The sequence below is a fragment of the Chelmon rostratus genome, chromosome 7 (genome assembly GCF_017976325.1).
Source record: "Chelmon rostratus isolate fCheRos1 chromosome 7, fCheRos1.pri, whole genome shotgun sequence".
Classification (NCBI taxonomy): domain Eukaryota; kingdom Metazoa; phylum Chordata; class Actinopteri; order Chaetodontiformes; family Chaetodontidae; genus Chelmon; species Chelmon rostratus.
The window spans coordinates 6,911,779-6,937,815 of record NC_055664.1 but is presented as its reverse complement, the minus strand read 5'-3'; the positions used below and the strand labels follow the sequence as shown (position 1 = coordinate 6,937,815).

The 26,037-nt window shown below is 43.2% G+C and overlaps 2 protein-coding genes across 3 annotated transcripts; one reads left to right on the top strand and one right to left on the bottom strand.

The window, feature by feature from the left end:
- Positions 1-87: 87 nt before the first annotated feature.
- On the bottom strand, positions 88-14,673 carry LOC121609332 (centrosomal protein of 164 kDa-like). 2 transcript variants are annotated; one of them, XM_041940925.1, is made up of 27 exons: positions 14,544-14,673; positions 13,934-14,017; positions 13,211-13,322; positions 12,072-12,303; positions 11,820-11,984; positions 11,572-11,694; positions 11,377-11,457; positions 11,032-11,136; positions 8,002-8,055; positions 7,757-7,896; positions 6,992-7,423; positions 6,738-6,869; positions 5,923-6,118; positions 4,953-5,027; positions 4,702-4,824; positions 4,272-4,415; positions 3,933-4,016; positions 3,779-3,847; positions 3,430-3,689; positions 3,154-3,339; positions 2,696-2,876; positions 2,485-2,592; positions 1,841-1,943; positions 1,307-1,690; positions 1,109-1,181; positions 875-994; positions 88-477 (listed from the first exon to the last, which is right to left on the bottom strand). In XM_041940925.1, the coding sequence occupies exons 2-27, from the start codon at positions 14,010-14,012 to the stop codon at positions 381-383; spliced, it is 3,858 nt and encodes a 1,285-aa protein (XP_041796859.1). In that variant the 5' UTR covers positions 14,013-14,017; positions 14,544-14,673; the 3' UTR covers positions 88-380. The 2 variants fall into 2 exon arrangements, with proteins under 2 accessions (XP_041796859.1, XP_041796860.1); XM_041940926.1 differs by having other exon boundaries at positions 3,797-3,847.
- A 7,856-nt stretch (positions 14,674-22,529) lies between these two features.
- apoa1b (apolipoprotein A-Ib) lies at positions 22,530-24,544 on the top strand. Its single transcript, XM_041940786.1, is given in 5 exon segments — positions 22,530-22,550; positions 22,552-22,608; positions 23,335-23,386; positions 23,630-23,774; positions 23,941-24,544. Coding segments are annotated over 5 exon segments (879 nt in total).
- The last annotated feature ends 1,493 nt before the right edge of the window (positions 24,545-26,037 follow it).

Here is a 26,037-nt window from a genome sequence, read left to right as displayed (position 1 = left end):
TATGGAAATGAGGGTGTTCATGCTTGTCTGCATACATGCACTTGCATAAACAACAGATTCAGTAGTTAGTATATATAAAATTATATTTATTACATTTTTTATAGAAAAATACAAATATATATATATGCACAAGACTTTTTCTCTGCATGTGTTAAAGCCTACGTTAAACAACAGCTGCTTCTGCTGTGCCAATAGTTGCGGAATATCAAAAAGTAGAAACAGTCACAGTAGAGGAGGTCGGACTTTGCTTAAAAGTTTTACAAAGGAATGAATACAAGAGGGCGCAGGACTCCTAAAGTGAGACCCTGCCACAGTCATGAATGCTCCAAAGTCCTCAGTGACACGTCCAGATCAACAGGACTAAACTGCGCGTCCTGTCCTCAGTAGTGATAGACTCGGATCTGGTTGTTATCGTCCAGGCCCAGCTGGACCAGGCCGCTCTTGGTCGGAGGAGCCTGATATCGAGTGAACAGAGGTCTGGAAGGCACAGTTAAAGACAGCAACTGTGTTCACGAAACAGTCTGACAAGTAATGGTGTGATTTAGACAACAGATGGCAATCATGCGAAACAGTAAAAATAAGACAAGTCAAAAATCCAACAGAGTAAATCAGTGAATAACATTGTTAAATGAAGTTTCAAAAATTTTATCAACTGATATTTTGCTTTTTACCAAATGAGTGCAGGTTACTGCATTTTGTCAGTTTCTGGCTCCATAGTCATGGACTTCTTATGATACAAACATAGAGCATTAGCATGTTAGAGTATTGCAATGATGTTGAAAACAAGACACTACATTGCATGCTCTGTGTAGCAACACAACAATAATATTTATGTGTTTGTGTGTGTGGATGTGTATGTTTGACAGAAGGATACATGCTAGAGTCTTTCTTGCGCATCTCCAGCCACCTCTTGTTGCCGTCGATCAGCCCCTGCAGCCTCTGGCCGTCTACCTCCACTGACTTCTGCATGGAGCGCAGGCTACGGCCATGTTCACTTAGATACACATAGACACACACGGTTTTATGATGGTAGTAGGTACATTTAAGACACCAAGGATGTGCATGCAGTCTACACTAACAGCACAGTTACAGGTGTACTGCAGGTTACCTAGCAGACGTGTATGATGAGCAAGCTGAGGTTGGTCTCATGGTGCTGGAGCTGATTGGGTCCATAGCTGCTCCTGGAGAACAGAACAATAGTTCAGGACCAACAATAATAATAGCAACTGATAAAAACTTTTTTTAACAAAACCCATTGTTGGAGCATCACTCATTCTAAAGCAAAATGAGGCATCTGTTGGCATACTGGGGAATATCTGGCTCCATCGGCTGTTGATGAGGTCCTCAGAGGCCCTCAGCCCACTGCTGATGGGGGTGCTGAAGAGAGGGGTGGCTGCAGAGGTGCCTTGGGGCGTCCAGTTCCAGGATGGCTCTGAGAGCCTCACTGGGGGAGGTGGGGCTAAGGAGCTGGGGCCCAGGGTGTGAATCTGGGGCATGACTGGGGAAGATGTGGAGGTGGGTGCTGGAGTGGAGTGAGGCTGAGGCAGAGGCATAGGGAAGCCTGTATAGGCTGTGGCGCTCTGTCTCGGGGCCAGTGAACCCAACGCACTCAGGACGGTGTTGAGCTGGCCTGAGATCTGCTGCAGGGACTCTGCTAACTCCTGGACTTTATCGGGGACGGTGGGATGACCTGATGAGGGAGTGAGGGAGAAATGGAAAGCAAGTGAGGAACACAACGTCAGTGTAACTGGAAAAATAGAATAATCTGAGAAGAATATAAGAAATATCAGCAATATGGCAATAAATAATAACAGTGCATATGTCGGATTCTTTGTGCTACCTGTCCCGTCTGGTGGGTCCACAGTGCTGCTGAGGTCCGACTCGGTTACATCAAAGGTCACCTTCCTTTCTCCTGCCAGCCGAGACAGATCCTCAAAGAGCGGCTAAATGGAAAAAGGAACAAGACAGGTGCAGTTAATGACAGCTATAACTGTATTACCTATTATCTTTAGAAAAGCTGGGAAAAGTGAACAAAAACAAATGTGCGCTAAATTAACAAGTTCAAACGCCCATTCTGTATAGAAATTAGGTTAAAAGGAATTTGGCTTTGCTACACAATGAATCGCCAACTCTGTCATTTGTTAATACACTACAATCATCTGTTTTAACATTTCATTTAAAGTGAACTCTATCACCCGCAGTGACTTTAATACAGATCATCAAAAATATTCGAGTGAATCCAGAGAGAGCAAGGAAATGAAAGAGCAATGAAAAAGGCCGAAGGAAACTACAAACTTAATCTTTGTGTATAGATTTGCATTCATTTTAATCACCACCCTGAATTTTCTGGCTATGACTAAAGGTGCTGGCTGACTTCATGGAGTCCTTTGCAGTGAAAATGTAAGAGCATTTAACCAAAGTGAAGTATCACTTTAACTGAGTTGACTGTAAGACTACAGATACAGGCTGGTGTTTTGTCCTGACCCTGTCAGCTATAGAGCTCTGGAGCTGCTGGAGTTGCTCCTCTTTCCTCCGCAGGAGAGTGTTTCCTCTCTGAACCGTCCGCTGCAGCTCCACCACATTTCTGGCCTCCTGACACAACGAGGGGAAAGTAACCGGCACTTATTTTAAACTCAACCCTGTGTCACCAGTCGTCACGCAAATGACTACTCTGCAGGGCTGCGCTCCTCCCTACCTGCTGCAGGCTTCTTATCATGTCCTCAGTCGCCCCTCCTTCCTGGTTGGGGTCCTGGGAGGAGCTGGTCTGGGCGGCCCGCAGAGCTGCCTGTCTCTCCATCAGCCGGCTGCTCTCCCTCTCCAGGAAGAGTTTGGTTTTTTGGATGGATGCTCCATGTGAGGAGATGTAGCGTCTGAAACTGCACACACAGAGATGTGGGGAAGGTTAAATGCATGGACTGTCTTCTAAATCATGAATGTTCTTATCACTATTTTTAATGCAAGTCAGCAATGTTAAGCCTGCTATCAACTGTCTCTAAGATAAAACGACAGGAATCCCAAGGTGTCCCCCAGGGTTCAGTTCTTGCTCATTCCAAGATTTCTTTTACATCTGTGCACTGTAAATACCTAATTGACAGAATTGTGTTTTTTGAACCACAAAGTTGTTCTGTATCTTTTATGTCTCTCTCTTCTTACTCATCCATGCTGCTGTGGCTGTCAGGTGCAGGGGAGAGTGGTGGGTCGTCCAGGTCTTCTACATGTAGCGATGAGTCTCTCTTGTCACTGGAGGGCGCCGTCGCCTCTGCTTTCTCCGCCTTCTTTTTGTCCGGTTTGGGTTCTAGCCTGGAGCAAGAGCTCACTCCTTCGCCTTCTTCCATCTCACTGTTTGGACAAAACACGACCCTGTACTGTAAAGTAAATAGTGGAAGTAGAAACAAAAGATGCGTGGATGTCCTGCCTAGAAAAATATACCTGACTCTGCGACTGAGACGGTCGCATCTCTCCTGCAGCAGCGCCACCTTGCTCTCCAGTCGCTCCTTCTCCACCTTGGCCCTCCTGCTCTCTTCCCTGGCTTTGTCTCTCTCCTCCCTCAGCCTCTCCTCCTCCTTCTTGGCCTCGCTTCTCTCCTCCCTCGCTCTCTGGATCAGTTCTCTGGCTTGATGTTTCTCCTCTCTCATCCTCTCCAGCTCCTCCTTCAGCTGGTCTCTCTCCTGGATCAGCCGGGGTAAGGCCTGGACACACACACATGGGTGGAGAAACAGGGGGTTGATAGACGGACGGACGGGTGAATATAATCTCTCTTTACAGGAATGTGTCCCACTTCTATCTGTCTGCCCACTTCGTCCTCGTCTTCCTCAAGTTTATTCCTCCTCCTCTTCAGATCTGCTGCCTGATAAGAGACAGAAACCATTAGTCCCTGTGGTTCAGGTTAGTCTGTCAGTGATTAATGGTACATACAGTATGAGATAGAAGACCTTGGTCTGCAGCATGGCCTCCTGGCTCCTCAACTCTTTAGCTCTCAGCTCCATCTGATCTGCCAGATCCTGCAGTTCTGACTCCTAACAGAAGCAATAAGACAGACGTATTCTCTGGAATTAGGTGCTTCTTGTTATAGAAAAGGCTCTGTCTCACTCTACCTCAGTTTGGTGAGCAAAATACGGTTTAAGTCCATATACTTGAAACATATTTTACATTTAAAACATCCATTTAAAACCCAAACACGCACAGTGATACCAGGCGGAGGGGGGGACCTATGAGTCATCGGTTTTGACTTTGAAAGGCAGTGCAGGGAGTAAATGTCTGTCTGGTCTCACCTTGCGCGAGTGTGTCAGCTGTGTCTTTTGTATCTGTGTGTCGAGCTGCAGGCGCAGTTTCTCCAGTTGTACAGCGTGCAAGCTCTGGAGACGCTCTCTGTCCTCCTGCAGAGTAGAGAGCAAGCGCTCCCTCTGGGCTGTCTCCTGGAACACACAACCATACACATACACACACATGCAATATTATAACTGGGTAAACCACCAAATTAGGAGTGATTAGTGTTAGTTTTGTTACTCGAAGCTATTTTTGTTGATATTTCTAACTTACGCCGGTTTAAACTTTGGGAGAAATGACAGATAAAAAGTTTTTTTGTTGATGAACGCGGGAAACAAAAGTATAGCACACTCGACTCCACATGTTCTGCTGTTCCCATTACTGCAAGTCGAACAGGATGAGGGCATGCATCAGCTACATGTGAAACACTCTGACCTCATCCAGGTATTTCTCTCTGATGTTGTTCATCTCTCTCCTGTGGTCCTCCCTCAGCTGCTCCAGCTTCCTCTCGTGATCACGCTGCACTTCCTCCCGCACTTCCTGGAGAACATCAGCCAGCTAGACAGTGACGGCGAACGCCAGTTTACAGTTTAACATTATATTCTGGTAAAAACTGAATTAGAGCCTCAACTCACATTCAGTGTGTGTGCGTGTGCGCGTGTGCGTGTTTGTGTGTGTCCTCCAACCTCTCGATGGTACTCTGCCAGCTGCTGTTCAGGTCGTGGACTCATGAGCTCCCTCCTCCTCTCTGTGATTTTGACCTTTATACAGACAAAATAGTGCAAAAACAGAGAGATACACACATATAGAGAGATCATTAATCTGTGTACCTCCAGTCCAATGCCACCATGTACCAGTATAACTGAGCAAACACAAACTTTTGGTTCTTGTGTTGTTTCCAGATGTCTCTGGTGTTTAAATATGGCACATTAAACAATGCGGTCATATATTCCATAGAGATCATTTGACATTTTTAAACATTAGGACTCTAAATGTTTAGAGTCTATATACTGTTCAGTCCTTTTTAAAAAAAATGTTTACAACATTTTACCTCCAAAATCGATGTTAATGGCATACTTTCATTGATGTGTAGTACAAATATGTTGGTGAAACTCTTCATAGCACCATTATTACCAAGAATTCTTGTCTTGCTGTTTGCTAAAAAATACAGACAGGAATAAACAAAAACTAGAGCTGAACTGAAGAGGGTTACGCGAGGATACGACACTAGAACTTGTGTAACAGAACATGTGGCCACCCACAGAAATGGCTTCAGGCTGATCTTTCCCCTACATTTGAAAACTGGCGTCCAGGTTAATCTACTAACATCTAACATGCAGTGTGGGTCAAGCAGCTCTATGAATCACTTGTTTGTCACTCCAGATTGCTTAATAACAGTGGATGTGTTTGAATCTATTGAACTTAAATCATATTGATTTTCAAACAGATGTTTGTCAAGCTATTTGCTATCTTTGCTAGTCCTGTTTAGCTTGCAGTTTTTTTTGGAATGAGATGTCCCTCATTAGCCGTGCAGATAAGCAGTCTCAGGGCAAGTCATGCCAGGTGCAACAACAGAACACTTAAACTTAAATGGCTGAACAATACTGAAATCAAAAATGTGCTGGACACAAGCAGGCCAGCATCATCCTCGGTCACCTCCTGTTTCAGAGAGTTGAGCTTCTCCTCCCTCTCTCCCTGGAGCCTCCTCTTCTCTGCTTGGAGCTCCTCTTCCGACTCTGCCATCAGACGTTCAATCTCCTGCCTCTTCTTGGCCTCCAGTCTGTCGTGCTCCGCCACTCGTTCTTCCTCCAGAGAGATGCGTAACTCCTTCAGCATGACTTCACTTTCCTCCCTGGGCACAGGGCACACACATCAGTGTCATTTTGTGGATCACAGGTGATTGACTGCAATCTTATTTAAGCTCAGCTGATTTGAAAGGGTCATATATAAAGAAGGTGTTCTCAAATGTTTCCATGTTCAAGTGGTGAACCTCACTACGCACTTGCTTGTGAATGACTGAGCCTTTCCAGGATGCCCCTTTCATACCCAATCATGATACTATCATCTGTTACCAATCCACCTGTTTACCTGTGGAATGTTCCAAACAGGTGTTTTTGGAGGTGTTTCCACAACTTTCCCATTTTTTAGTTACTCCTTTCCCAACTTGTTTGAAACGTGTTGCTGCATCAAATTCAGATATTTACAAAAATCAATAAAGCTGACGAGCTCAAACATTAAATTTATTGTGTTTGTACTGTTTTCAATTGAGTATATGTCAAAAAGGATTAGCAAGTTTTCACATTTTGCTTTATGTTGACGATGTTGTAATAAGTGAGTAACAAGTAATAATACCAAACATATGTGATCAAACAAGATACTGACATGGAAAGTCTGTATTGCAGATTTAGCCTCACTTTGAGAACCACCTCTGTAGTGCACCTATGTGTTATGTGTTAATATGGATGTCTGACCTGAGTTTGAGCTGCTGCCTCTCCCTCTGCCCCTGGGCAGACACTCTGAGTTCCTTCAGCATCCTATCAGTCTCCTCATTCAGCCCAGCCTCCTCCTCGCTCCTCTGAGACAGGAGGCGCCGGCGCAGAGCCCTGCAGAGAGAATGGACACTTCATATCAGTAAACACTGATACACTGAGAAACTGTTGAATAAGTTGTAGTATTTGAGTTTAATAAGGAAGTGAAAGTTTGGGGTTATAATCTTCATGCCTACCTCAGTCTTTCATCGCTCTCCTCCCTCAGCTTCCTCTCTTCCTCTTCCTCCTCTCTCCTCAGTTCCTCCTGGAGGCGACGTATTCTGTTCTCCTTCTCCTTCATCAAATGCTCCCTCTCCTCCTCCACCTCTCGATCAGCCTTCTTCCTCTCCCTCTCCACCTTCCTCTCATCTCTCTCTGCCCCCTTTTGTAAGGGGGGTTCATCATCTTCGAGTTGGGTGTTGGAGGTGCGGACCAGCCGACCTCTGGAGGTTTCGGGCCTTTGTAGCCCCAGAGACCCAGTGCCCAGGCCTTCGTTTTTTAGTTGGAGCCCAACATCTTGCTCTGATTGGGGCGAGCTTGAGATGGTGGGTGAAGGGCTAGACTGGTGAAGGACGAGTCGGTCAACTTTCGGAGCTGGAGGGTTGTCTTTGTCAGTAGCCAGCAAATGCCTGAAGAGGGAGAAAGGAGTTATGCTCCTACCAAGGTTAAAAAAATGCTGAAAATATCCAAATATTGCCCACAGCTTGCAGTGTTATTTTATTAATGGACAAGCTGTATATATTTCCTGAATGCCCTTCTTCTGACACAATATGTACACAGCTGCATGTTTCACCAAAATATATCAGTTGGGACTCTTGACACTTTTCACAAGTGATACTTTCACAGCTGAAATCCCTGTTAAAATAAAAACAGCTGAATTTGTCAGGGATACACTCGATCAAAGGCCTTTAACATGAAATTTCCACGTGGACACACTCCTTCAAGGGGTGCTAACAACAGACCTCTTGGCAGCCTCTGCCCTCTTTGTATTTGCCCGCTCCTCATTCTCTTCTTCTTCTTCTTTTCTTTCCTCTCTGTCATCTTTCTCCAGTGGACTGACAGTGCCAGACAGGTCGTTGATGTCAAGGACTTTCTCCGACAGCTTGAGGATACAAAACCAGCTCCATTACAAAACAGGTTGACAATAAACCATTAAATGAATGAATGAATGGTGGTGGATTGGTGTCACACTGCATGATGAGTGTACCTTGACATCTATGGAGGATGAAGCCTCCTCAGTGTTCTTACCAGCATCAGAATCCTGCAATGACACACACTCAGTGAAAAGGTAATAGTTCTGAAAGAGCACACACATGCACATGGAAACACACACCACACAGGAGGCACTTAACACTGAAGCGTGCAGTCTTTTCAAAATAGGCAGAAAAACACAGCACAGGGGAAAGCAGAGCGTGCGTGCGAACATAGCCAAGGCTGTAAATCTGTAATCAAAGCAAGCAGACACTGAAAATGGGGGAGGCAATGGCGCGCGATGAGAGCTGCCAAAGACTACTAAAAGCCTCCACTGTCAATGAGAAAAGGGATCCGACCTATCCAATCCAGTCCTCAGGGGCTCATGTGGATTGTCCATTGACCAACTGATATTCCAGTTTGCGAGTGATGACATCCATGCTGAGAATCAAACAGGATGAGACAGCCCCTCAGGCAGTGGAGTTGGATTCTGGGAGCTACATGCAGAGATCAGGCAGGACCAGGGCTGGGGTCGGGTAGTGAATGCAGGGGTTGGGGGATGTGAGCACGCACATCGGCAACACCGAGCCCTACCTCTGCAGGAAGGGAGCTTTTTTTTGTCACATCCTTCATCTTGCCAGCGAGAGTTTTTCTCTTCTGGTCAAGAGTTTTAAGGTCACCCAGTTTCGTCTTCTTGCCTAGCTTGGCTAGTTGGACTTGAGCCGTTCCGGTCTCAAAGACCTCGACAACTTCCTCCTCGCTCTCTGGTGCAGTTTGGGGCTTTTGGGCATCTGATTCTTCATCTACGCCCAGTCCTTCCCCCTCTGTTTCTCCCCCTTCGCTCTGTTCACATCTCTCTATCACCTCCTCATCACTCTCTGTCAACTTCCTCTGGCTCAGGGAACATCTCTCCAAATCCTCATCGCTCTCACTGCCACCATCCTCCTCTTCCTCACTCTCACCCTGCCCTACCTCGTTACCAACACTTCTCTCAAGCTCATCTCTCTCTTTGTCATTTTTGTCCTCCTCCTCACTCCCTCCATCTTGACCACTTTTGAAGCATTTCTCCACAACCTCATCACTACTTTCCTCAAATTCATGTTTTCCTTCCTCTTCCTTCACCTCCTCTTTCTCCTCCATTAAACTCTCCACAGCCTCATCGCTCTCCACGTTTTCTTCCCCGTCTTTGGTATCATCATGCTGCTGTTCAATGCGAACTTCTACTTCCTCAACGCTGCTGTTTTCCTCTCTTTCATTGCTCTCCTGCTTTGCACTGTGTTTCATGTCTCCTGACACCCCACCATCCCCTTCATCTTTCTCTTCATCATCACCCTCACAGCATTCGTCCTCTACCTCATCGCTCTCTACCTCCTCCTCTCTGTTCTTACTTTCCACAGACCCTTTACTTCCTCCATACTCTTCCTCCATCTCATCCCCCTCTTCTTTGCTTTTTCTCTCATCTGCTTCCCCATTCTGTGCCTCTCCATCTTCAAGCTCATTTCCTACCTCTCCTTTCTCCTCTGCACCTTTCTCTCCTTTATCCTCTTCCTTTTCTCTCTGAACATCCTTGTCTTCCAACTCTCCTCCCTCCTCCTCCTCAACCTCATTCAAGTCCTCTGCTACCTCCTGTGGAGCAAAGAGTTCAGGTTCAGGGCTGATGGGACTTGGCTCCTCCAAACTGACATGGTTCCTGCTGCCCACCAGTGAGGACGGGTGGAGGTGGCGGCCCCTCAAAGAGTCCTTGGTGGAGGGGAATAGGAAGAACAGTCCATCCATCCCAAACAGAGGCACAAAGGAAGGCGTGCAGAGACACAAAGGAGAGAAAGGATGGAGGAGGACAGGTGAGGGAATGAAGGAAGGAGGCAGACAAAAAGATTGTGACCCCTGCTGGAAGACGGTGGGGGGCTCGGGGGGGATGATCTTCACACAAATGCATGCAAAACTGCCGGAGAGTGCATTTTGCAGGGACACAATTAGTCATAAAAACATGCACAGAAAAATATACAAACGGTCCGAATCTCACTCATACTCAAACACAGGTGCACACACACAGGAGCAGGTTTGTTTGATAAATGTAATTTCTTTGTTTCAGCATTTCTCCTCCAAAAAAAAAAAAATATGTAGAAGATATCGCTGGATCCATGGACATCAGTTCTGCTCAATCATTGGGACATTGTGTAATTTTAGAACAAAGAATACAATGTAATGTAAAAATGTGCAAGATTCATAAATTAGGACTGACTTCTCAGAATCTAATGGCAGTGGTGGTGGGCTGTACTGGTCTATCCTACTCAGGATGAATACATTAAATCAGAGGGACATTGTTTTGATGGTGGTGACACATGCTCCTGACAGTTTCAGAGAGCAAAGCAGTAACAGTGACAGTAGGAAGACAGCAGGACAAAGAGGAAGACACAGTAGCAGCCATGCCCATAGGACAGGTCCCAGCAGCACAGCAGCTACATGAACACATCCCGGGTCACGGTGCAAAGGTGAGAGGTTTAAAGGTCAAAGAGGTCACACGAGAGAAAGAGAAGGAATAGCAGATGGTTTAGAATCATAGTTTCATGAGACGACAAAAAAGTCTACTATGGTTGTCATAATGTGAGGATGTGCAGAGACACAATTAGGACTGCCCCCAACTTACAAACATGTAGTATCTACATCCCACATTAAGTTTGCTTCATTAATTGATTAAACAAATACTGAAAATGCACTCTGGTCTTGTACAAAATCTCTGGTTAGGTCTGGTAAGATACAGAAGAAACACAACGTTAACCTTCACATTGATGAATATACTACTGGAGTTGCTTGGTTTGTGTTTCTAAAATTCCTGTGAACTAATTCCTGTAAAATGTTTCAGTCAAGCAGTCACTTGTCAATGTCAATGAAAACATACTATGGCCATTATATACAGTACACAAGTGTTACATACAAGACACAGAAATGACAGAAGAGAGCAAGAAAGACAAAAGAAAGCTGGGAGCCACTGCAAACGTGAATGGTGTGTGCGTGCGTGCGTGCGTGCGTGCGTGCGTATTTTTACCTGTTGGGATGGTGGCTCAGGGCTTTGATCTCCGGATAGGGCCAAGTCCTGCAACTCTGGCTCTGTCCTCTCCTCAGCTGGGGCTCCACCACTGGCCTCACTGTCCTAGAGCACAAACACACACACACACACACACACACAAACATACACACACACACACACACACATTAAAAAAGAAAAAACATTTATATCTAAATTGCACCTGTACCCTTCTGGAACTGATTCGAAATCAGAATCTACAAAATCAACAATGTTGCTTCTATACAAGGAAGTTATCAGCCCAAAATATATTAGCATTTGACTCGCAACAGCTGTTCTCGTTTCCTTCCTTCTCACAATATCTACCTCATACTGTAGACCTCCTCCAAGGGCATCCAGGTCCAGATGAAGGTTCTTCAATAATCGGTCAGAACCACGAGGACTCGGCTGAAACAGTGACAATGTCTCGTTTGATCTGGTTGTAAAGTATACATTTATGAGCCATAGGTGGCCAAACTAACTATCTAATCATCTTGCATTTGTCTTTCGGTTGCGCTCTACCTCGTTTTCTGAGATTTTCTCGTCGTCATTGTCATCATCATCATCAAAGCCATGCAGTGTGAGGGACACCCTCTCCTCCTGCCTACTGCCCAAAACACTAGATGCCCCACTGCTCCTTGGACCCTGACAGAGACAGAAATTAAATTAAGTGTATTGTACACTGTCAGGCTGTGGGTTAGAGGTTAGCGAGAGAGTTTACAAATTCAAACGTGTACCATACGGCCCTTCATATAGAACTAGGACTGTACCCCGAGAGATGTCTTCAGGGGCTCCAGTCCCCCAGAGCTGCCGAGGGACCGCCGGAGAGCAGGTGCAGAACCAGGGAGTGGGCCTGAACCAGGGGCGTCCAGACCTCTCAGAGGAGCCAAGCTGCCCAGCGAGGATGGTAGGGGTCCCAAAGCTGAACTCAGTGCCTGTAGGAAAAGAGACATAGTCAGAGAAGTAAGCACAGTAGTAACACAGACTGAAGCATTTAATCCCACCACAACAAAACAACTCACTCCAGGGGTCTTGAGTGTCTCTTTCTTCTTCTTCTCTTTCTTCTCCTTCTTTTCTTTCTTCTTCTTCTTGTCCTTGTCTTTCTTCGCCCCTGTGCCTCCTGCAGCAGCCGCGAGCTGGGCCCGCTCACGCTCCTGGGCCACCAGACGCCGGTAGTGCTCGTCGCAGGGGTGATCCCAGGTGGACTGGCCCGAGGAGAAGTTGAAATAGTAGATGTCTCCTGTCACATCCTGGCTGTCGGGGAGGAGGAGGGGGGAGAGGAGGGGGGTCACTTCAGCACCTCCAAAAAGGCCCAGGAGAGGGATGGAGGAATGATGGGTGAGGTCAGTGAACAGAGAGATGTCACCAGAGGCTGTGAAAGACTTCGGACTATACTTTCAACTGATTTCATCTACCATCTGCCTGTTGTCAGTGTATTATGGTGTTGTAATCCATCAGTGATTTGTTCATTGTTAACAGGGGGCATGGCCCAAACCCTAACCCAGTTTAACACTAACCCTAACTCTAACCTAATAGTACAGTATAACAGTATATCTGTGGACATGTCTCCGCTGAAATATTTTGTAACAGAGGTGATTTGGTCTGGGGGTGTGTTTTCAGATGCACAGATGCTACAGAATGATCTTAGAAATATTATAGCATTACTACAGGCAGCAGTGTGTCTCTTTGGTCCTCTTGTTGTTCCATTTTTCTACAGAGAATATAGGCTACAACAAAGTACAGAACTGAGCATTACAGGTTTAAAAGTATATAGTTTAGAGAAGATTATATAGATCCAAGACGAAACTGGCAGAAGGGCAGGACCGCAGCTGACATCTCTCTAGATGATGTTGTTAAGAGAAGGTTGCTATGCACCTCCACCTTCAGATGTCAAGAACAGACTGTCACCCTTGATTAGTTGCAAGGACACAAACACTCCTACACTACATTACAGTCAAACACACACAGGTAAATCAACCTTGCAACTGGAGCACTGTCTTTGGCGCCTACCTGGGGATCACCAAGACCATTCACAACAAATTTTTTAATCAGGAGTAAAAGAAACTCAGAGTAAGTAAGTAAGTAAATTATTCCATAATACATCCAGTGCTACAAAACAGCTGTCAGGGTTCCACTCCCCAGCTTCTCTCCCCTTACTTACCAAGGCTTCCACTCGGGAGGCAAAGGGGCAACGATACCTTCCCTGGCCAGCCACAGGAGCTCCGGCTCACTGTCGGGATCAATGCCAATCTCTCTTGCATACTCTTGGATTTCTGATGAGAGACAGAGATAACGACATGAGACAAGCTGAATGTAACTGTGGAACATTATACCACATCAAGTCCATTTAATAGCTCATTTAGGCAAAGTGAGGCACCCCAAAATAAAACATGGTACAGTAGAATTATTGAAGAAAGAAAAACTCTCTATATAGATATTGAATGAATGAAGAGTACAAATACAATTTCATTAACTTAACTTTCCATACTGCTGCTATCAGGACGGATCCTCCATTATCTACCATCAATAATCAACATATCGGCATAACAATAATAAGAAACTTAATTTGTATAGCACCTTTCATACAGGAATTGCAGCTCAAAGTGCTTTCCAAGGAAGAAATTACATGAACCAAATGGGTGCATTTCATAAAAAAGACAGAATGGACACAAAAAAAATGAATGTAATGTAAAAAAATTAATGGAAAATAGAACCCACAGCATAAACTCCATCCATTTGAGTATTTCACACCTGCCACCAATGAGCTGCAAGTACATTTTACCTGGAGAGTTAATACACTTTCATTTTGGGATAATCTAGACACAGTGAGTCGATTATTTTCTTGCTTGCCACCATATCCAGGTCATCCCCTCATCCAGTGTACCTTGTTCAGAGGGTATATAGGTCTCATCATAGTCCTCTTCGAGGATTAGCTGGTCTCCTACGAGAGCAGCTGCAGTCATGGTTACTGCGGAGACAGGGGGGAATGCAAAACAGGATGACTGACACAAGAAATGCTATACACGGTGTTAAACACAGTGACAGACAACTACACAAGGTTGCCTGTCTCGCTCGACAGTCTCGGCTCTTCACTATGCTGTGCAAAACACGCCCTCCTGAGAGGGAGAAAAGTGAAGATTTTATCTTGGCATTATGCTCATCTAATAAGATTAAGACATACACTTCTCGGATCTACCTAGACTGTTGTGCAAGGAAAAGCGGGGGCTTACTATAAAGCAAATTCTTAAGCCTGTGAGAAACTGCACATCAGTAAAACACACTTAAATATCGACAACAAAAACTATCCACGTGAAGTCATGTGAAGTACAGTAATGCGTGGGACACACAGAAAAGAGACGTGCTAACGGTTACGATAATTAAGCTCGTAGCTCAGCTTACTTCAATGTTAGCTTGCTGGGCGCCATCTAGCTATTTAACGTTAGCTCAGCCAGCTAAGTAGTTGGAGAATAGCTTATTCCTGTTAAGGAATTTACCTTACAAACTTTGAATGGCTTTCTCATTACCCTCTGTGGCAATATCGATTAGTTGTCAGTTGTTAACAAAGACATTGTGTACACAGAGGGGAGAAGATAGGAAAGTTAGAGCACTAACAACATCTCCAAGGACGCTTCCCCCGCTTCCTGTTGACGATGGAAACGTGGCTCTGACTGGCTGCGCGGCATGAGGCGTTCAAGTGTCCTCGAGAGATCCTATTTCTTATACTTGTGCCATTGTACAGATATTACTGTAACGTTAATCATGGCGAAATGTGAACTTTTAAACTAAATTGTCGTGAGCGGATTTTGTTCGATTTAAAAATGTCACAGAGCCTCCTTTGATTCTACACTTTTGAATTGCTCTTTATTAATTTACTAATGTTAATGCATAAAAAACAGAGGTATATGATAATAATGTGAAAAGACACCAGTAACCTCTGGTCATTTTGTGCGCTATGAGATGTTGTCATCTTTATATACGTATTATAATAATGTAGTGAGGAGGAAAGCAGTTGATTTGGTTCTTCATGCGAATGAAAGTGCATAATATTTTGCACTGCACCTGAAAGCATCAATCACTGCACATCTGCTGACATCCACACAATGACAAATGCCACTTCTGTTTTTGCTGTGTGTTGTATGGAATGAGCTTTCAAGGGAGCTACTTGTGAGATATGAATATGAAATATGTTTATGTGTCACAGTGACTTCCACTTCTGTCCGCACATTACTGGGTGTGAGCTGGCCAGCCTGCAGGAGATACACACCGAGCGGTGTCCCAGAGGGTCAAAAAGCACACATCACATGCACACAACAGCCTGTTCTCCCTGATGCCCTCTGCTAGGTGACTCGCAAATCACCCACCAGCAGACTGAAGAACACTTTTGTCCCCAGACCATAAGACTACTGAATAAATAACACATACACACGCACAAGTGGAATCTGAAAAACTGATTCATGCCTTTATTTCAAGCCGACTCGATTACTGTAACGCATTATTCACTGGACTCCCGAAAAGATCACATCAGTCCAGTTTTAGCTGCTCTGCACTGGTTCCCTGTAACATTCAGAATTGTTTTGAAGATCCGATCCTCCTCCTTGTATACAAAGCCAGCAATAGTAGCAATAGTAGTATTAGTATTAGTATTAGTATTATCTAACCTTCCGTACCATATTTGGCGTAGATACAACACAAAACCACATTTTAGCACAATCACTTCTTTATTGTGACTTTGAATACGAAGAGCTACTTCCTTGACAATGTGTGTTAAAACATCTTAGTTGGAATGAGTTTATTTTTTACAAAGGGAGAAGCAAATGTGTTTTGCATGTGTCTTTGCAGGGGAAGCTGAATGTAAGGCTCCCTGTGATGTGACAAATGACACTCGGTCCGTGAGCCTCTCATTCACAGCTGGGGGCTGCATTAAAACCATGGTGCTAAATGATGCCTTTGTCCAGTCCCAGAGGCCGAGTGCGATACCAGATTGCTGACACTCTACTGTTGAAAATTAGGACAAGTTTCCTGTCCACTATCTTGAAGAAGATTTTCAGAATATAATCTGGTTTGTCCACAGGGTAGAATTATAGTTTGAAATAAATCTTCTGTCCTGAACTCTTTACTCTGGGTTGTGACCACAAGGGGGCAGACGACAGGAAGGCTGATTAAACAGGACTGCTTCATTTGCCAAATAATCTTTAGTCCACCTCCCTGACATACTGAATTGAGTTAATTATTCTAACTGTCTGTCTTAATGTGGTGCCAATAATGCAGTACAGTTTTTAACATGTCCCCTACTGCCCATTTCCTCCCCTCTCACATATTGGTTTCTTACTTATAAGATATGCTTTTTTGGCATGAGGTACATCCTATTTGATAATACAAGTGTAATAAAACACATAGTAATAAAGTCACAAAAGATAATAGGTACCAAGTAACAATCTACAATATTTGCCATGCGTGGGTTCTTGGAAAAACGACTTGTCTTCCTATGTGTTTGTCATGCTGTGGGCAGTTTGGTTCTAGTATCAGAGTGAATGACCTCTACATCTTAGGCAATGCTAGCTTTAGCATTGCAAACTGGCCTTGAAACTCAGATGATCAACTGAACACCTACGCACCAAACTACATCGACAAAATAAATTCGGATTGCACCAAACATCAAAAACAACAGTGCTAATGTGAGACTGTGGTGTGTTTTTTAATCTCGCTATCCCCAAAATGAATCATGCATTGTATGTTGTTTAAAACAGTTAATAAGCATTACAATAATTCATGTAATAGTCAAAATGCATTTAAAATATTCAGAAGTAAAACTGGTGCATTCTGAATTTTAATTACAGAAACAAAAGGCAAAAAGCAGTAAAGTGGACTTGAGAGTCAAGCATACTTCTAAATAACAAAGGTGTCGCAGTGAAACTACGATAGTATAATTGTTTGCTAGATTAAACTATTCCAACTAACTATATAATCTAAATGATATAGTTAGTTAGAATAGTTTCTTCCCCTTTTTGAGTGGACATGCACAGTATGCACTGTTACCTGTAATGAAGCATTACACTGTATTCCTCTTTTCATATTTATATATATCTATATAAATATATTTGATATTTAAACACCCACACAGTTTGCTCTAGAATCTGGTGTTGCATCAGCCATCAGAAGTGTAGCTCTTCACCAAGAGACATGTTCTTCTTAGGTTTGCTCACTCCTAACACTGAACAGTGCACTTCAATACACTGCATTATCTTTGGAACAGTCTTAAGAGCAGCAAATGACTACAGAGGCTCATAAAGGGAAAAGATAATGTTCTCTATCACTGGCCAGAAGATCAACTCACTGCATGACGGTTGGCATTAGTTGCCCAAGTGTGTCCTCATTATTTGCTGCTTACATAAGCAGTGTTACTGGAGTGTGTGGATTACTTTATGATTCGACAATATTCTCTGGTGACTGTTTGTCACCTTCATTTTGCTCCTCGAACGATTTAGGTTATCTGAGTTCAGGGCGGATTTTCTTGCTTTGCTGTCAAGCTGTACAACCCACAGGGCGATGCAACCTACAGTGACACTCTACGACCGGGGCTTTGGTCCAAATATCTGTATTAAAGCAGAAGCGACCTCAGCAGATGTGACATTGCAAAACCACATCACTACATTTAAGTAGACTTGGGTATAGTAAAAATGAAGGGGTGTGTGTGTTGGAGAAAATGAGAGAGAGCTCCACACTGTTGCTCACAGCTGAGATAACCTCCCCTGCTGGTTTGAGAACAGTGCTCCATCATGGAGGCAGCTGGAACAATGACGTGACCTTTGAACCTCAGTCAGGGCCTGATCAAATGGTGGATTTTCTGATCAAATATTTATCAGCTCCAGGCAATTACCCCACATCTGTCTGACTGTTTCATGGTCACTATAAAACAGGTTGTTGATAATCAACAAACAACTTCCTTTTCTTTGTCAATAAATCTCATCACATGTGTTAGGGTTAGGGTTAAATAAATCAATCGGTTTTATGTAATTGATGTCTGAAATCTTATGAAATGGACCAAATCCTTCCTTTAAACACATCATTGTCTCTGTTTAGCAATTATTTTGTCTAAAATTAAGACCAAATTATGTTCGCAATCCAGCTTTGACCCAGCTTTGCAGTCTATAAGATGTCTTTGTGATTTTGCCCAAAAGAGTTGTCAGCCACAAATCTTCTCAACTCTTTAACTTTCAGAATTAAGCCTCGATAAGCTTTTTTGCCCCCCTTTACCCGTTTTAAATATTCTTGTCGCTCACCGTAATAAGCGAGAGCTGAGTTGCCTGTACAGTTTTACCAGCTGTGCCAGCTAGGAGGTCTGAATTTGCATTGATAACAATTGCAACGACAGTAATCTAGATGGACGGTTCATTGTGGATGCTGAATCAACGTGCTGCAATCCAAGCAGTCTCAAAGGTTGCTGTTCCAGATAAGTGTCATTCTTCTGACAAGGGCTGTTTCACTCCTGGTCAGCAGTTCCGAGCTCAGCACAGCTGATATGTCGAACACTCTTATCTCCCGGGCCAGGGCAAAATCCCTAAAGACTACTGTACAATGACACTACAAGCTGGAGCCATTGACAGGGTTTGTGTGCTGTGGTCTGTTCTGGCCTTTTACTGTTTGTGGTGTGTATCGTGGACGCCTGTAACTAAGAATTACTTTTATTTATTAATTTATTTATTTAATTTAATTTAATTTAATTTAATTTAATTTAATTTAATTTAATTTAATTTAATTTACTTCAATAATCCCAAACTGGGAAATTACTCTCTGCATTTAACCCATCACTGATTCACTGAAACACACACATGCAACATGCAGTGAAACACACATTACATTATCAATCTTTTTTTTTAATTTCCCAGAGCCCAACATGTCATCTTCAAGTTCAAGATTCAAGATTCAACATCGTCGTTATTATCACTGAGCATAGCATGTCAATGAAATTAGTATTGCAACCCCCATGTTAGAAACAATAAGAAATATAAGAAAGTAATAATAAAATAGAATAAAGATACTAGAATAAACTAAACTAACATGCAGATAAAAAATATGTGCAAATGCAATAAAAATATACCAGAAATGAAAATACACTAAGGCAATAAGAATATACTAGAACAATAAACAGTAAAATATACCAGCAGCATAAGATATACCAAGTTGCTTGTTTGGTGCAACCTGTGATTCACTATGCCTGTCCTTGCTGGTCTAGTTTTTTGGCCAACTCAGAAACTTCTCTGCCAGAAATTCAGATATACACATCACTGACTGGCAACTACAAAGCTTCCATTACTACACTTTCAAATTGTCTGCTGTATTTCACAAATTGGTGTCAAACAGATGGTTAGAGTTGATAACACCAGTGTGAGTCTAGCAGGCGCTGATGAGGCTTGCGTAGGTGACAGCTCTGGCACCCCTCTTTCTTAGCGGCCTCATCAGGCTCAGCTTGACTCCTCTCCGTAAAAATGTAAAGTGAGTGAGTTTGTGGTAGGGGGTGAGAATGAAGGCAGACACCATAGCCTCAAATGCTAAATAACAAAGGAAGGAAGCAGAGAAAGACAAAGGAAGGTTGAATGTCATTTGTTTTTTAAATAGGCTTAGAGGAATTGCTGCAGACACAATGAAAACATCACAAAGGGAAACTCTGTGGTTTAAACTTCTGGAAAACATAAATGTGATGAAATCTGCTGTAGCTGACTCAACTGCTGGTGCATACTCAGACACAAAACAGATGCATTTGCACCATAACAGCCCTGAACTAAAAACGAATGATAGCATTCTTCCAGAATGCTGCTTGGCCATAGGAAACTATTACTGATGACTATTTGGTTCTCTGTACATTTCTGTACAGTCTGAATATGGACCCAGTGCTACATTAAGCAACGCCGGAGTTGAACACTCTGACAGCTGTTGGGATAAAAGACATACAGAGTGGATGCAGCAGTCTGATGCTGAAGGAGCATAAGTCTCTTCCTGTCCCTCTCAGAGCTTCCGCAGCCCCAGCAGACCACTGCGTAAAAGACTGCAGATGCAACCGCAGAGTCATAGAAAGTCCTCAGTAATGCCCTACATACTCCAAAGGACCTCAGTCTTCTCAGGAGATGGAGACGACTTTGGCCCTTCCTGTACAGGGCATCAGTGTTCGTGGACCAATCCAGTTTATTGCTGAGGTGTACGCCCAGGTATTTGTACTCCTCCACGATCTCAATGTCAGATCCCTGGATGCACACCGGTGTAGTCTGTGGTGCTTTCCTGCAGAAGTCTATCACCATCTCCTTGGTCTTGCCGGCGTTGATGTGCAGGTGTTTTAGTCAACACCAGTCGACAAATTTAGTGATGACTCCCCTGTATTCCAAATCGTTCCCCATTGCCTCTTTTGAATTGTTCATAACAAAGACTAAGAATTACCTGGAGAAGTTTTACGGAGTGTGTTTGAATTTTTTAATGTACATACAGAAAGCAACATAAAGGAATGAAAACTTTTTAAGGAAAATTCTACTTAATTTATGTTGTACTTATGTGGTTTTCTATCTTACTTACACTTCGTATCTATTTTCATTTGTGAAAGTGCTTTGTACTCTTTTTTTATAGATCGTCTAGTGCCCAGATCTTTTTGTTTTGTTACATTTGCTGATGATTGTTTTTCATCGACTTACTGCAATGTTGTCTCATGTTGCATTATTCTGTTAATATAGTGGAAAATTTGTTAAAAAGACTGATTTACAAAAAAGTATAAAAAACACTTACCAGCTACACCCTCACATATGACCATTTTGTCGAGTCTAAACAAAACTCAACATTGTAACGTTCACAAGGTAGCATTTCTTTCAAAGCCAGTCTCTTAAATATTTAGTGAGTATATTTAGAGGATGTTTTAGTGGCTGTGATGAACTTGTTTCGATATGGAAAACTGACAGTCAAGTGTTACCTTGTCCTCTTTTGTCGTGTCAATTGGACATGTTGCAATCAAACGGAGAAGTACTGACAGTACATGAATTTGAGAGTAGTGGCATTCAGAGAAAAGTGCATTGATTCTATAGGCTACAGGAACTACATTATGCAATAAACATAGACCAGTCTCTTGGTTACAGTTGATTGACACTGACCACTGACGACAATGATTAACCTTGCACCTAATAACCCTGCTCTATTAGACTAGCTTTCACTCTGCAGATAGTTATGGTCTAATAAATGGGAGACATGGTACACATATCAGCACATAGAGATGCTGCACAGAATTATTTCCACAGCACATCAATACACAAGGGAAGTATGACCGAAAATGTATACATTTCTCCTCTTTGTCTAAAACTCTAAAACTTGGACTCTAAAACATTTTCTAATAAGGGACATGAATTATATCTTATATTGCGAATCTCAAAAAACCTTTCAGCAGGTAATTAGTATATGAGGATAATAGCTGTGTGACAAAATGCATTATAGTGTCTATGATATATGCTTATGTGTGTATAATTAGAGATAACTTTGAATACTGTGATCATTCCTCTTCCTCAAATTACATGAAGCAATGGTGGCAAAGTCCACTGGTGATAGGACAACAAACAACAGCATGGCACACACACCACTCTTTGACCCATTAATCATCGCACACACACGTACATCAGCCACAAACTTTGTTATCCGTAAACTGAGATAAGTCTGTCTTGATGCTCTGTTCTCTATAGATTACTGCACTGTTACAGGATATTGTGAGGGCCTGTGTGAATGTGAGCACATGCGTATTTGTTGTCCACAATTTAGCGACTGCAGATTGAATGTGACTGCATTTCAGACGGTCAGCTGCAGCGAGTCGCTGCCTTCTGTTTGCTCTTGTTTGTTTCTCTTGGCAGCCTTTTGGCATCACAAGGACTGTAAATAATATGGCTTTCTTTTCCTTCACACTCCTCTGTAAAAAAAAAAAATGCAGTGCAAGAGAACCAACGGGTGCGTGGGCTGAACTATGAGATACCTTCACTCAGGCTATCTGAGAAAATATTAATATTTTCTTTTACATGGCCTCTCACAACTCTCATGTATCTCCACCTTTTGTTTGGTACCATAAAAAACCTCTTTACTGTCTTTTCAATCCGTCCCCTTTTTGTCATATTCGCACCTATCTCCTAACTGAACTATCTTCATGGCTCCATCTTCACACTGAGTTGCCTTTTGTCACTGTTAAAAAAATGTTAAGTGTTAAATGTTATCCCAGAAGAGTCACCAGTAAAATGTCCCATCCCATTAAACACATGTGGTGAATTTAGAGGACTGTTTGTACATCTGTAAAAGTCAGAGCACATCTATGATACTCGTGATGTGTGTGTGCTGAGCGATCTCCTCACAGCAGGTGACCATTGAACTCTCAACCCAGTCCCCCTGCTGAGGGAGACAGTAGAGGGGTGAGGTCCACCTCCACGGAGACACACAAGCCTTACACCTCCACCCCCGCCCCTCCTCCGCACATGGACTCATCCCTCACCCGGGCACTATAAAAAGTCTGCTCTTGCTGAAGTTGTTCAGTCTTGTCAAGAACTCCACCAGGTAAGACAGCAACTGCCGCGGCGCTAACTGGGACTTGGGCTGTAGAACATGTGTTGGAGAACTTTTTCCATCTCCCAGAGTGACTTTCTACAATCTGTAGACTTTGATGAAGTTGTGAACTGGTGCCAAAAATAAGTTTCTAGGAAGAGAAGTTATAGTGTTTTGATGGTGACTTTGAGATATTTGATTTCATTCATTGTAGTTGTAGGATAATGCTGTTTAGCCTGTCATGATATTTTAACAGTTATCTTCAGTTCAAGAAGATAAAGAGACCCCTAAACTGAAATGCACCTGGATTGAGACTGTCTTTGAGATCAGACAGATGATTTGCTAATTCTATGACTGATTTATTGTAAAGTCTGGAATAGGATTATGTAGCAGCCCTGAGCTAATCTTCTTGAGTTGTCTCTCTAATTTGCAGCCATCCCTAATCTACCCAGATTACGGATGCTTTTAATAGGCAGCCATATGTTCAGTGTTGGAACTCATTTGGGCCAGTTCAGGGATGAGTATGTAGCTCCAAACGCTGTATTAAGACACCCATCTTTTAAGATGGCTCATCTGGCCTTCACATTGAATGAATGGGTTTCCATTTTTACGTTGTTTGTAGTTTACTTCTTTGTGTAATTTAAATATGTTTTAGTGAAACTCCTGTCACTGCAATGTTGTGAGTGTGACAATGTGTACTGATAATCAGTAACTAAGTTACCCCTTTTTCCACTCTAGACCACCATCATGAAATTCGCAGTACTCGCTCTCGCCCTTCTGCTGGCTGTCGGTGAGTACTGAATGTACTGTTTGTTACTTAAGAGAAATACTTAATCTGCATGCACATCTTTTCTCAGTCAGTAAATCGATTTTATGTAATATTTAAAATAATATACTTTCTATTTTAAGTCACAGTTGAGATGCTGTATTTTCTGACTTCTTCTATTGTTTTTGTTCCCCCTCGTTCACCCTCACTCATTTTCTACTTATCTCTCCTCTCCTCTCCACCGTTCCTTTCTTTTCTCCCTCTCAGGCTCTCAGGCTGCTTCCCTGCAGGCCGATGCACCCAGCCAACTGGCCCAAATTCGGTCTGCTGTGGATGTCTACATGACTCAGGTGAAGGATGGTGCCAAGAGAGCCCTGGACCAGCTGGATGACACTGAGTACAGTCAACTCAAGTAAGGCCTCATAATGCACCTCAGTCAGTCCCACTTTGCTCTGTCACTGGTTCATTCACCTTTCTCCCTTAGTCACTTTTTACAGTTCTCGTGCCATTTACTCGTTGATGTGTTCACTTAATTTAAGCCAAAATGGTTTTGCTCCCACACCTCTGTTCTCTCCCAGGGCCGAAATAGTTCAGCACCTGGATGACGTGCACAATCAGATTAAATCTTTGCAGTCAGCGATTTCCCCTATGACCGACAGCGTCATCGGCACCCTCGCTGATGCCACCAGTGACGTCCGTGCCTCTTTGGTGAATGATGTTGACACCATGAGAACCGACCTTCAGGAGAAACGTGCTGCTCTGGAGACGGTCATTGCTAAACATGTCGAAGAGTACCGCAAACAAATAGAGCCTTTTGTCCAAGAGCAAATGACAAGGCACCGAGCTCAGATGGAGGAGCTGAAGACCAGGCTTGAGCCCTTTATGGAAGAGCTGCGAGGCAAAATTGCTACCAATGTGGAAGAGACCAAGACCGCCCTGATGCCCATTGTGGAAGCTGTGAAGGCCAAGATCACTGAACGTGTGGAGAATGTAAGGGCAATGGCTGCTCCCTATGTCCAAGAATACCAGGAGCAGGCGAGGTCAGCCTATGCTCAAGCGAAGACCATGGACGCCAGTAAACTCACTGACATGCAGGCGAAGATTGCACCTTTAGCTGAGGACATAAAGGCTAAGCTCCAATCTATGTTCGAGATCATCCTTTCCAACATCAACACAAACTAAATCCTCTCTACCCTGTTCCTGTAACTAACCTCACCTACCAGTCTGTCTTAGATCCATTCCACCTTTCTTCTCATTCCATCTTTCCTCACGTGCACAGACAACTTCCCAAAATGAAGCCAATGCCTACCTGACGTGCTCCTTCGCAACAAAGTGGCAGGACTCCTGCTCACTCTGTCCCATGCAAACACCTCACCTCATGCCCTCATGCTCAAGCACATGCAAGCAAAGACATACGCAGACACGTACATACTCAGCACACACATGCTTTGCTCTTTGCATATCATGGCCAACTGCTTACATTCTGTCCAGGATTTGTATGTGAATTATCACCAATGCCTGAATCTGTGTGTAACGATGCTTGTTTGAAAACTGTGCTTTGGTGAAATACAGCTCAATAAACATCTGACTGTTTATACCACTTTGCTCTGTGACTCTAAATTGAATGGTGTCATATGCCAGTTAGATATAAAATGATTTTCTCTTTCCCCTAAATGGTCTGTCTGTAATGAAGCAGAATATTGTGTACAGTCCAAAACACACTGTAACTCACTTTGTTATCACATCCATGTCTGCCCCATCTGAAGACAACATATAGCTAATTTGATGTAAACTATTAAAATACGCAGTTCAGTTAAATAACAAAAATTACCCTCTCTGGTACAAAACACTGCACCTACAGCCTCATTAGAATGTTTTTGACCTCAGTGAGCCAATAAGATGATAATCTCACAGACAGCTCTTTGAAGGGGTCATCATTGATCACAAGGTCATTTGGAAAAGAGCAATTTTAATACAATCAGTTCTACTTAAGAGAGGCATCCAATTACATGTGCGATATGTCTGCCTCCTGCGTCCTGAAAGCTGTGATTAATGAGCTGGTCGGTGGAGCAGATTGGCCTATTGACAAACTTTAGTCTTGTTGTGCTTTATTAGGGAAAAGTCCTTTTTTCTGTTTTAGATCCCTGAGGCTGGAACCCTTCAACACTATCCCATCATAGCCACATGAGTGAGGCTGCACACATACACACGCACACACATACATTAGCACCTCAGCACTAAACAATTCTACTCACATTTGCAATCAAACAACTTTGATTTATCAAGAGCATTTATCATATCATTTGAGTCTTATGAGCTTCGGTCAGGTCTTCATGTGACACAAACCTTGTATGACACACACACACAGTGTCACTAAGACACCTAAAAAACATTAACAGTAAGGACAACAGTGGAAATAAGTCCTGGAGTTTATCAGTGTATCCCTGAAACAGTCTCATACGTTGCATTTTATAAATACGCTACAATATTGCCTGTGAACCAAACCAAAGATATTCACGACACAGTCGATTTTAGATAATAACTGACTCTTTAATTAGTATGGTGTTGAAACTCTGCTCCAAAAAAGAGGCTATGAATTATAAAAGCAGTTTGTTGCTGTCTTCATCTGTCCACACCCAGTAACACTGGGCTTATTAGGATGTTCTTAATGTCCT

Excerpts from the sequence above, each read along its gene's own strand:
- LOC121609332 (XM_041940925.1), bottom strand. The coding sequence starts at position 14,012 with ATGACTGCAGCTGCTCTCGTAGGAGACCAGCTAATCCTCGAAGAGGAC. Across the intron at positions 7,897-8,001 it reads CATCCTCCATAGATGTCAAG|CTGTCGGAGAAAGTCCTTGA; the intron begins GTACACTCATCA and ends TGTATCCTCAAG. Across the intron at positions 4,416-4,701 it reads GAGAGAAATACCTGGATGAG|GAGACAGCCCAGAGGGAGCG; the intron begins GTCAGAGTGTTT and ends TGTGTGTTCCAG.